The sequence below is a fragment of the Heterocephalus glaber genome, unplaced genomic scaffold (assembly GCF_053883595.1).
Source record: "Heterocephalus glaber isolate CG9 unplaced genomic scaffold, H.glaber_assembly_v1.0 deba00001472, whole genome shotgun sequence".
Lineage (NCBI taxonomy): Eukaryota > Metazoa > Chordata > Mammalia > Rodentia > Bathyergidae > Heterocephalus > Heterocephalus glaber.
In genome coordinates this window covers 26,565,565-26,577,340 of record NW_028258315.1, presented here as the reverse complement: position 1 = coordinate 26,577,340, position 11,776 = coordinate 26,565,565, and the positions used below count along the sequence as shown (strand labels likewise).

The following is an 11,776-nucleotide window of genomic DNA, read 5'->3' as shown; positions in this document are numbered from 1 at the left end:
CTGATTTCAACTATGATTTTTTTCCCCTTTAACCCATGGCCTTCCCTCCACCACCCTGTTCTGGGAATTGAACTCCGGACCTTGCACTTGCCAGGCAGGTGTGGTGCTGCTGAGGCACACTCTCAGGCTGCCATGGGCTTTTAAAAAATAAAAATATGTTAATTTCTTTTAAAAATGGACGCTTACTCAAATTTCTTCCTTTTTCTATTATTTAATTCATTTGTGGCTGTAGAACATATTTTAAATGATTTAAATTATTTTAAATATATTACAGCCTAGTATATGGTCTAACTTGGAGATTGTTCCATGTCCTTTTGAAAAAAAAATGTGTATTCATTATTTTGGGGCAGAGTGTTCTACAAATGTTAGTAAAGTTGGTTGATAGGGTTGTTCAAATCTTCTTTTATTGATTTTCTGTCTAGTTGTTCTCTTAATAATTAAAAGCAGGGTATTAAGCTCTCTAACTACAATTATTGTTTTGTGTTTTTTTCAGCTATATCCAGTTTTGCTTCATAAATGTGACTCTGCGGTCAGGCACAAGCATTCTTTGTTATGAGGAGGGTACAGGGTTCTGACTTGAATTTCCCACAACCATTCTCCCCATTCCCTCTTGGGACACTGGGCCCCCCATTTTCTCCCTCTTCTGCTGCCAGTACACCAGTAAAAAAGTGGGACCATGAACTTGTTGAACCAGTATCCCATTTTGCCAGCTTAGTAGTAATTTTCTGTTCCATGTTTGGGAGCTATAATGAGGCTTCTTCCCTCATTGGGGAGAGGAATAAAAGACTCTGGACTCCCCCAAAAGAATGCATAACACTTGGCTTTTCTGACCCCCAGGCTTTGGTCATGAAAATGCCTGGACAGAATCTATCCCAGCAAAGGGTGCAGAGCTTTCCCTGTTGCTCCTCTCTTATGAGGATGTTGAGATTGTCTGACTGCTCCTCAATTAACGAAACACGTATGTGATGCAGAAACGCTCAGTTATGACCTCACACTCTCACACCCTTCCACTCATCCCATCCCCTTCCCTCACATGTGTTGGAGAACACTGTTTTATAAAGGACATCTGAGCACTATGATGAATGCCACATGGAAGCCTAGATTTGGGTGCTAGAATTTTGCAGAATTATGAAAGGGAGCGAGGAGGGTAAGTGGAGTGAGAAGACACTAACCATGTACAGTCCACCCCCTTAAGACAGTGATTTCACAGAGTGAGCTTTCACAAGATCAGAGAATGAGGCCAAATCTGTTTCATTCTTCAGATGGAGATGGAGAGGGTGGCAGCTGGGAGAAGCAGGGAGATGCTCCAGGAGGAGCTGAGCATGATGCTCTCCACCAGAGCAGCTCTGAGGTTCATGGTTCCAAAATCAAGACACAGCTGGACAGGCTGCATCCCTGCCAGGCCACTCAGATATTCATTGTCAAATTGATGAACTGGAAATAAAGAGAAAAAGATAAGGGCTTATCTCTCCAGCATCAGGAATGGCCCCAGTTTGCTAATGACAATGGGAGCTCTGGCCATTTGATCATTTTGCCTGCAAAGTTGGACTTCTGCCTCCATATGAAGCCAAACTTAAAAAATTAACAAATTCTCAGCATTTTAAGTTCTCTAAAGGTCCTTTGCAATTTATCTTACATCAAGCACAGACAGTGAGAGAGGGATGGTAGCATGTGCTCTCTCTCTCTCTGTTGGGTGAGGGGATCCCTCGCCAAGGTACAATGGCTGGGCAGTGTGAGGAGCCTTTCTCCTTGGTGAGGAGCCCCTGTGCCTGGGGGGAGAGGTAACTCTGGCACTGCAAGGCTGCTGTGAAGGAAGCAGGGTCCAGGCATGTGGTCTATATATGAGAGCTCCCGGGGATGTGTGTGAAGTTCCTCTCATCCCCTCTCCTCTCCTCTTTTCCCCATCCAAGTCCATCCCACTTCTTCTTCCTGCCAGGCTTGCAGATCACAGCATGATGACCTGGGGAGTAGGGTTATGTGGGATGTTCTCTCTCCCCTCCCTGCCTTCTTTCCTGGGCAGGGCCTGAGTAGAATCAAGGCAATGAAGACTCACAGGTTCTTCGAGCAGAGGGACTGCAGGTGCAGTATCAGCCCTAAATTGACTCCCATTGCTCCAGGAGCTCTCAGAAACTCCAATTTAGTTGGTCTGGGGCCTCGGCTGAGGCATGGGTTTTAACATCACCCAGGTGAGGCTAATGGGCAGCCAGAGTTGTACAGCAGGCTTAGAGGAAGATGAAAAGAGTTTTCCGCTGCTCAGAATGGTAACATGGGCGAGGCAGGAGCACGGTCTAGCTCCCACCTGTGGACACTGGAGTTGGCAGGGACACCTTGCCCCTGACGGTGGACTGTTTCCTGCACATTTCAGGATCTCTAGGACCTTTGGCCAATGTCACCCAGCTGCCACTTTCCCTCCCACCAAGAACAAAAGCAACGCACGCTTTCCTTGTGCCAACTAGTGGCAAGATTCAGCAGGAAGCAAGAGATGAAGGTGGGCCTCTAGCCCCCCATTTTCATGAGAGAACAGTTTGAGGACACGTGTCTCTCTTTGGAATCCTGGGGTGCTTCTTGAATCTGAATGGATCAGCGGAGTTATATTTACTGCATGTGTCCTATGTGCTAAAGTTGGAAGAGAATACTGAAGAAAAGCGAACATTCTGCTTCTATTCTCAGAGAAGCTATAATGTATCCAGGGATCCAAGAGACACATATGGAAAAACCAATAGTGAGCCAACATAATGATCACCATTTCTATGATATTATGAATCAATCTTTTGATGTAAGATCAATGCCTCTATTTCTTTCTGCAGATAGTGAAACTGAGGCACAGAGCAGGATATCAATCCAAATTGGAGTGCAAAGGACAGAAGAGGAAGGTTTTGCATCCCACTACACCTGTCAGTCTTAGAACAGTCAGTAAAGTGTTATCTGATCCCCAGACTGGGGCTTCTGAGGCTGGGGATGAGCTTATGATGGCAGTGTGGGTGCAGAAGACAGGGAGGGGGCGCTGGTGGCCTGGCTCACTATGGTCCCACCAGAGAGACAGCAAAATGGAACAGAGAGACACAAAGTGAGTGGAAAAGAGAGAAAGAAAAATTGTGAAAAATTGAAAGAAAGCATCCCATAGTTCTCATCAGCCTTTGGCCGGGAGAACATCGACCACAGTCCTCAGACTTCATGTAGGCAGGAATCACAGGGTCCCTGGAAGTGAGATTCTAATGCAGCAAGGCTGGAAAGGACCTGTGCTCTGCATTCTAACAAGCTGCCCTGGGCAAGGCCCATGGCCCGCAGCCAGGAGAGGGTCAACATGAAACCCTGGATGTTCTCTGCATGCTGCAGAAACCCATCTACACACCCAGGCCCTGTCATCCCTGGGACAGCTCCTGCAATGGGCTAAGTCTTGTGTTTCTCAGGGCTTTGAGGTGTATACACACACACACACACACACACACACACACACACACACACCATGGAAGTCACAGGATGACCTGCATGAGGGAGAGTGGACAGATCTTGAGCTAGGAGGCAGGCAGAGGAGCCAATCAAGAAGGTGGTGTGTTCACTCCTCCATTCAAGGTGGTCCATATCCCTGTGCTTCAGTTTGCAACTCTGCACATGGGGATTCTACTGTCACTTAGCAATGGACGTAATCACTAAGCCAAGTGAACGGCACCTCAGAAATAGCTACCATATTGTCACCCCTGCACTGAATGTGGCCCTCGCTGATACTGAATTCAGTGACACTCTTGGAGAAGCAACTGCAGGGGCCATACCTCATTTATGTTGAGGTAGATGAAGTCCTTGGTCTTCGTACTGAGGGCCTGGAACACCCCTGAGGGGAGAGACAGAAAGGTGTCACTGTGGAGACTGTCTCTTCAGCAAGTGGAAGGCCACTTGTGGGGGAGCTGCTCCCTCTGGTGGGAACCAGGGATGGTTGGGCACAGCTTGAGGACTGGGCCAACAGAAGGGACTTCAATTGCTGCAGCAGGACGGTGGCCTTGGGAGTAGCAGCTCGTGCTGTCACCTACCCTATGTGGTGGCAGGTGAGCTCCAGCATCCAAAATTTCCCTGTTTTAACCTTTTGGAGTCCCACAGCCCCTGAAATCCATGGTCACCAGCCTACCCACTGGAGATGTTTGCAGATGCAAGGATAGAGTCTCTGGGATCTGTTACTAAATAATTCAGGGGGAAAAGTATGTGTTGGAGGGAAAATTGTTGAGGCTGGACAAATAGTGTTGGAAACTTCTGGGGAGTTTTTATAAATCCTGATGCGGTGTGGAGTGTTTTATAAATCCCCAGCCCTGAGAGTGTAACCTAATTGGTCTACTGTGTAACCTGGTCACCACAACTTTTTTTTTTTTTGGTGCTGTGTGTGAAGGAACCCAGGTCCTGGCACATGCCAGGCAGGTGCTCACCACTGAGCTACATCCCTATTCCATCACCACAATTTTCAAGCTCCATGAGGGATTGTCATGTGTAGCGAAGTTTGTGAAGCACTGGTGTGAGGAACACGGGACCCTGCTATTCTCTGTATGTAATTGCATGGTTGACAATGTCTATGGTTAAAAGTTGAAATCACACTGGGGCAAAGCTGTAGCCTTGGCAAGTTTCCCAGCGGATGCACTGTGAGGATACCAGAAGCCTGAGGGCCTCTTCCCTGGCTCTCCTCCACCAGAAGATCAGCCAGAGTGGGGCCAGGAAAGATCAGACGTGAAGGGCTGAGAAGGGGAAGATCGGCCAAGAAGAGAGAAGTTTCCCAATCTCCGATTCCTAGGGTCTGCTCTGACTACCCCGTGAGTGTAATGAGTGTCATCTTTGGGGCAGGTCTCTCAGCAATCACCTCTTCCTGGGTACCTGTCACTACCTGAAGAAGCTCTGCCTCTTGGAAGGACATCCAGGGCCTTCTGTCCCCGACTCCCCGGCCGCCACCATGTTTACTGAATGCTCACTAAGTGTGCCCTCCAACCCCACCAGCTTTCATGCTAATGGAGACAAGTCCAAGTCAGAAATCACCGTGTCCGTCACCTGGGTGACGGAGTCCCATTGTGAACCGAAGACCTGGCCTTGAGGCCGTCTATTGGGCAGATTTTAGCAAATGCTAGGCAGGACTAGATGCACAATTGGGGAGGTCATGTGCAAAGTGGAACGTGGGGCTCTTTGTTCAAAACTCCAGACTTTCATGATGGAGACTCCGGAGCATTTGACTCAGCACAAGGTGCCTGGGACCTGGGTCCTTTTGCACTTGGCACATCAAAGCCTGGACACTTCTGGCCTCCTCCACAGGGAGTAGGTGTCATAATGGATATAGCATCGATGAGCACCCATATATGACTTTTCTTCCTTCCTGCTATAATAATCTTGTTGGTTTACAGAGGAAGGGAGTGGGAACACTGAGACTCTTCTGATTCTATACTATGCAATGGGTTTGGCCCAAGAGGGGACCTTTCCTCTGATACAACATATCCCCCCTCCCCCATCCTTTGCAGAGACTGATTATGTGAGGAACAGGGGTCAGGAGACATGCATTGTGGGAAGACGCCTCTGCCCTCAGCCTTGCCCACAGGCACACTCATCTGCATAGATCATAGTGGCCCTCTGGTTCTATCTTTGCTGTATGTTGCCAGGTTTTTTTCCCCAACATTGTGGATTGAACCCAGGGCCCATGCCTTGTCCTAAGCTATATCCCTAGCCCTTTTTTATTTTGAGAGAGTTTGGCTAAGTTTCCCAGGATGGGTTGGAACTTAAGATCTTCCTGTCTCAACCTCCCGGAGTGCTGGAATTACAGTGTGCCACAGTGCCCAGCTCAGGTTGTTTCTTATATGCTTGAAGAGGGTGACTGAACATGCCCTGAGGTGTCCCCCACCCCAACATCCCCCAACACTCACTGCTCGCGTTCTCCAGCCGCACCAGGCAGTTGAGGAAGTCGTCAAAGTCCATCTGGAGTTCCTCATCCGCGTATCTGAGCACAACCAACTGCAGGAGGTGGCTGCTCAGCTGGAAGCCTGCGGAGGGACAGGAGGCTGGGAGTTGCCATGTTGGTCCATGAGTCCACAGTGCCAGGGCTCCCAGGTGGCCAAGGGTAAGCTGTTAAAAGAGCCAATGGCTGCTCCACGGAGCTAAGATTCCTGATCTAAGGGGCTTGTCCCTGGTCTGGATGTGGGTGGGGCATGTCTGTGTTGGGAACCGTGAGCACTGAGGGAGCCATCTGAATATAATGTGTCTAAGGAGCTCATAGTGTTGGTTTTGCCATCAACATCACCCCTGGGGTCTGGCTGGCTTTCAAGAAGGCCTCACTGAGCGGACAACACTGGATGGCAGCTGAGTCCCACACTGGTTCTGTAGCAGCTCTCCCTGGCCAGCACCTGCCCCAGAAGGTTCCAAGCTGGATACTGAGGTACATAAACATCACTCGGTGCATTTCAGCCTAGAATGTGTCTCCGAGGGGCACTGCAGCCCACATGAGGACACTGTGCAGGCTCCTTCCTGCCTGGCACCATGGAAGGTGGCACCAGGCTGCAGCCAGGAGGCTGCTGGAGCTCTGGTGCTGCCCTGGCTGTGGGGTGTGTGTGGCTTCCCTTCTCTGGCTTCAGCTTCTCACAGCAGAGTTCCTTCTAGATCCATGTTTAGAGCTTTGATTTCTAATCGTATGCTACTTTACTTCAGTTTTGAGGTTCTGGGGACAGAACCCATGCTAGGCAGGCACTTACCACTGAGGTGCACCCAGTCCCTAATTGTTAATCAGTTCTCTAAGGAGCTGTGTTCCTTCCCTCTCCCATCCCAGCCCATGTGCCCAGCCCAATGTGTTCACAGAACTATCCAAAGTCCACACTTCTTGCCTCTTCCTCCAGATTCCAGCCAGAGGAGGCAGCCAGTTAGTCCCAGAGCACAGTTTCTAGAGCCCGCACAATGGTACTGGCTGTGGCTGTGCCAGGGTCCTGGCGTCTGCCTCCATGGACTTAGGGGTAGGGAATCCCCCTCTTCAAGTCAAGATGGAAAATTTGGTCACATCCCTCATCTCTGAGAGTCCCTTCATCCCATCCTCCGCTCCTCCTGCTCTGGAGAATCAAGCACTGCTTCAGCTGTGGCATTCTCCACTTTGATAATGCATCTTATTTTCTGTCTCCATCAGGCCATGACCTGGGTGTGTTCCAGATGTCTGGGGCCTTGGGAAAGGACCATGTCATGAGCTGTAGCTGCCCTGTCTACAAAGTACACTGGGCTCAGGCTGCACAGGAGCCACCAAAACCATGGCTGGTGCACAGGACCCTGAGCCCCCCAAGACCAGCCTACTGGCCAGTGACTACCAAGTGGTGGAAATGCCACTGGGAGCCTGTCCTTCATGGAAAGTAGTTGGGCATCAACTGAGTCATCCGGTTTGAATTCAGAGCCTGGTGTTGGCAGAGCTGGGGACAGGCCACAGGTGGTAGGTGGAGGGGAGCATGGTTGCCCAAACCACAGGGAGGCTCGCTCTGTCTAGTTGTGATAATGACAGCCACAGAGTAGCACTTAGAGGTCTGGAAGCATTGTGGTGGGCCACCAAAGAGTCATACATCACTGTGCTGGCCAGAAAACTTGGCCAGCGGCTGAGAGGCCTGTGAGGGGAGAACAAGTTCATTCTTAAAAATTCCTGCTGATATGCACCCTGATTTAAAATGAGGATCTGGCATGAGCAAGGGAGCTCTGGGGCCAGGCCTGCCATGTTGCTCTGGGGACGGTGACTTTAAGAAGTGTCAGCGCCACTCAGAGACTCACCTTCCAGTGGCATAAGACCTGCTCCTGCCTGCCACTTGCTCGGGTTGCAGGCAAATGGCCCAGGAGGCAGCACCACCACCCTGGGTTTTCCTTTACCTGCGGCTTTCAGTGCAGTCCGAAGCTCATAGGAGGACATAGTGCCGGACTTGTCCACATCAAACTGGAGGAACAGGTTCTGGGGGGGGAGTGAGGCGATGAGGAGACAATGCCCAGCAGGTGATGCGGACGATAGTAACTGGGTGGCAGGTGCCCAGGAGGAGACCCCACCCTCAACCTCCAGGCTGTAGAAGCAAGGTCCGGCTGGGCCCCCTGACTCTGTCTCTGTTTTTCTCTCTCTGACTCTGCGTCTGTCTGTCTCTCCTCTCCAGTGCTAATCAAACTCAAGTCTTCACTCATCCAAGGCTAGCACACTGCCATGGCCCAGGGCCTTCTTTCCGTTAAGCATCAGGATTCTACCACGACCCCTCCCCTCCCCTCTCCCAGTACCACCCTCAGCCTCTGCCTTTGCCCCACTTTGCTCTGGGCTTGGGTGTCTACACCAGGTCACATACAATCCACTGCTTCAGCTTGTCCCAGAACATCTGGAATTCACTGAAGTCCAGCTTCCCATTGCCTCTGGTCTGGCCACATGGGTTAAGGGAGCAACCGAAGCTTGTTGTGGGACCCTAGCTCTGGAAACCAGGGGGAGGCTGATGTCTGGCCTAAGTGACAGATTCAGGGGGTGGCTTTAATGATGCATCTCTGATGAGGGGAATTGGAAGGGGTGGGCTGAGGAGGGGCCACCTAAATGTTTGCAAAAACACACAAGCAGACTATTCATTGTACTCTATAGGGCCCCAAGTGCCAGCATGACTCCTAAGCCTCTTTGGATACCTTCTCCCCACTGGATGGTCCTGGACTTTGGTTCTGACCCAGATCTAGCACCCAGGGCTCCTTGTGTCTGAGTCTTTCCTCTGAAGGCTTCCTATTGGCTGAGCATGTGGGATCCTCAGAATGTGTGCAAACAGAAACCCCTGGCCCTCATGACAGCAAACTGTTTGGAAGGATACATCCATCAGAGAAATGATGTTCTTGCAGGAGATCAGGCTTAGCTTCTTGAATTTGAGATCCTTTTCTGGAATCACACATGCAAGCAGAATTCAGTTGACCTGGTAAGACAGACTTATGCCCTCTTCTGCTGAGAACCTGGAAGTGTGGCTAGATCTGAGGTCCCAGAGTCATAATGTGGACATTCTCTTATGATGCTGTTGAGAGTAGAAGTTGACATGGCCTTTCAGAAGGAGAATTTACAGCAACAAGACTTAAAAGTGCAAATGTCAGGTTGGGATGTAGCTCAGTGGTAGAGTTTGCCTGGCACATGTGAGGCCCTGGGTTCAGTCCCCAGCAATGAAACAAACAAAAACCCCACAAAAACAAACAGAAAGATAACAAACAAACAAACAAGCATAAAAACAGACAAAGGAAGTACTGGTTCATCCATTCATTCTAGTCCTTAGAATCCCAAGCAAAAAAAATTACAGAAGATTTTCATCATAAGGTTACTAATGTCAAAATTTAGAAATGATATAAATGACCGATGGAAGGGTATTACCAGTAAATTAGTTCACATGATACATAATCCTTAGGGATCTGGAAGCATGTCTAATGACCTGCTCATTAAAGTAAAGTTTAAGGCAGGACTTAAAAGCATTGGGGAAATTTGAACACTGATACTCTGCTGGTAGAAATGTAGACAGCCCCTTTGGAAAACAATTGGGTGATTCCTTAAAACATGAGGCACAGAGTTAGCATGGAATCCAACAACTCTCTTGATCTATAGATAAATGAAAACACATGCCACCCAAAGAACTGGTGCAGAAATGTTCACAGAAGCATAGCTCATTACCTAAAAATCTGTGGATGGGCAAATAAATAAATAAATAAATAAATAAATAAATAAATAAATAAATACAGGGTCCATCCAATGGACCCTATTTTACAATGGAATATTACTCAGCCATAAAAGGGAATGAAGCCCAACACACTGCACAACATCAATGAATCTCAAACACATTGTGCTGTGGAAAAACTGCAGGCTCTATTCCTACAAGTCTGGGAGTAGATGATTCCCAGATTCCTTTTATGTGAATTGTCCAGAGAAGGCAAATCCATAAAGACAGACAGTAGACTAGTGGTTGTTAGGGGCCATGGAAGGAGGAAGGGGGAAATAAGGAATTATTTTTGGAGTGACAAAACTGTCCTGAAATGGATTCTGTATATATACAGGGACTACACATACAACATAGACACTCATGCATACACACACGCAAACACACACACACACACACACATGTTCACAGTGGTTATTTATGGGTGGTGAGGCAATCAGTGATTTTCCTCTTTGTCATTATTCTTTTCTGCCTTTTTTTAGAATTTTCTACTGTAATATAGTATGTGTGTATGTGTGTGTGTGCGCGCGCGTGCGCGCATGTGCACATGTGCGTGCGGTACTGGGGATTTAACCCAGGGCCTATGCACTGAGCTACATTCTCATCTTAATTTTATTTTTTTTAATTTTTTGAGACAGGATTTCTCTAAGTTGCCCAGGCTAGGATCGAACCTGTGGTCCTTCTGTCTCAGCCTCCCAGAATTCTGGGATTACAGGCATAAGGCACAAAGCACAGCTGGACTAGCATAATTTTTACTACCAGGAAATCAACAGTGCCAGCTATTTGTAAAGCTTCCTTAAAGTCAGCCCAGGATACAGGTCCTGGGGAGGAGCAAGGAGCCCGGGAGCTGGAGGGACAGGCCAGTGTGGTCACTTGGTCCCTGATGGGTATGGCACTTACTCTTTTGCAGCACGGTATTTAAAACATATTCGAGCTCCTCTGCAGTCACCTCCATGTCCTGTGGAAGTGGAGACAATAGCGCCTTACACCCCAGCAGCTCCTGTTGCGTTTCCATGAGTCCTGAGCTCTACTCGGCTCAGGTGTTGGATTAGCCCCAAGACTCTGCTGCATGCAACTGTGTCCATCTCCTCATGGCTACTGCCCATTGGCTTCTTAGGGAGGCACAGCCAAGCCCGGAAAGACCCTGGCAGGAGACGTGATGCCCAACTTTCCTGCAGAGGAGAAATACTCTGCAAATAGCTCCTGGTGACCTCACAAGACTTAAAATGCCAGAGGAATTTGGCAGCACTGGTGTGAGCCTCCAAGCCTCTCCCCAGCGGCACTGCCTGGACAGCTCTAAAGAAACCCCACTTCTGGGGCTTACCCCAGGCACCATTACATTGGAAGACCCTGAAATATGGCTCACTGATGATTTTAAAACCCCTACGGGTGAATTTCAGAGCCACCAATCCAGGCAGTACAGTAAATCTTGCATCCTGCAGCAAACCCTGTTGGAAATGCAGTCTTGGGTTTTGCCCCAGACTTGCAGGAGTAGAGCCTGCAGTTTTTCAAGTTGCCCCGGTGGTTTTCATGAATGTAGGCAGTCATGCCATTGGATCATTTGTCCAGGGCTTGAACCTGCAGCGTGGGACATAATACCTTGGAATTATTTTCACATATGCCAGGAGTTCTGCCCCTTAAGCCCCCAGGCCTGAGGATTCAGGGTTGGCACTGGTAAGAAAATGAGCACAGCCAGGAGTGGTGGTGCAGGCTTATAATTCTAGTACTCTGGGAGGCTGAGGGGGGAAGATTCCAAGCTCAAGCCCAGCCTGGGCAACTTAGCAAGACTCTGTCTCAAAATAACAAAGGGCAGGAATGTAGCTCAGTGCAAGGGGCCTTGGTTCAGTGCCTAATATTGCAAAAAAGAAAAAGCAAGAAGGTGCAGATGCAGCCAGGCTGTGCTCACACTGAATGAGGGGAGAGATGGAGCTGTGTGCTGGGTCATCCAGAAGACACTGAGACTCCTGCAGGGCAAATCCGACCCCATGTACCTCCTGTGAAACTTAGAGCCCACCATGCTGGCTCTGACCCTGACACCTCCAGGATCAGCCTCCTCCAGCATTCTCTGAACACACCTGACACTGGGGTTCTCTCCCCTC

At 49.1% G+C, this 11,776-nt stretch overlaps 1 protein-coding gene across 1 annotated transcript in view; it reads right to left on the bottom strand.

Annotated features, from left to right (window-relative positions):
- Window positions 1–213: 213 nt before the first annotated feature.
- Capn9 (calpain 9) overlaps window positions 214–11,776 on the bottom strand; it is a 37,547-nt gene continuing 25,984 nt past the window's right edge. The window contains exons 14-20 of the mRNA XM_087181885.1: window positions 10,578–10,635; window positions 8,799–8,863; window positions 8,301–8,369; window positions 7,846–7,924; window positions 5,883–5,999; window positions 3,771–3,829; window positions 214–1,434 (exon numbers count right to left, since the gene is read on the bottom strand). Of these exons, the coding sequence (XP_087038011.1) occupies window positions 1,408–1,434; window positions 3,771–3,829; window positions 5,883–5,999; window positions 7,846–7,924; window positions 8,301–8,369; window positions 8,799–8,863; window positions 10,578–10,635 (474 nt within the window). The 3' untranslated portion in view covers window positions 214–1,407. The remainder of the gene's footprint in view (window positions 1,435–3,770; window positions 3,830–5,882; window positions 6,000–7,845; window positions 7,925–8,300; window positions 8,370–8,798; window positions 8,864–10,577; window positions 10,636–11,776) is intronic.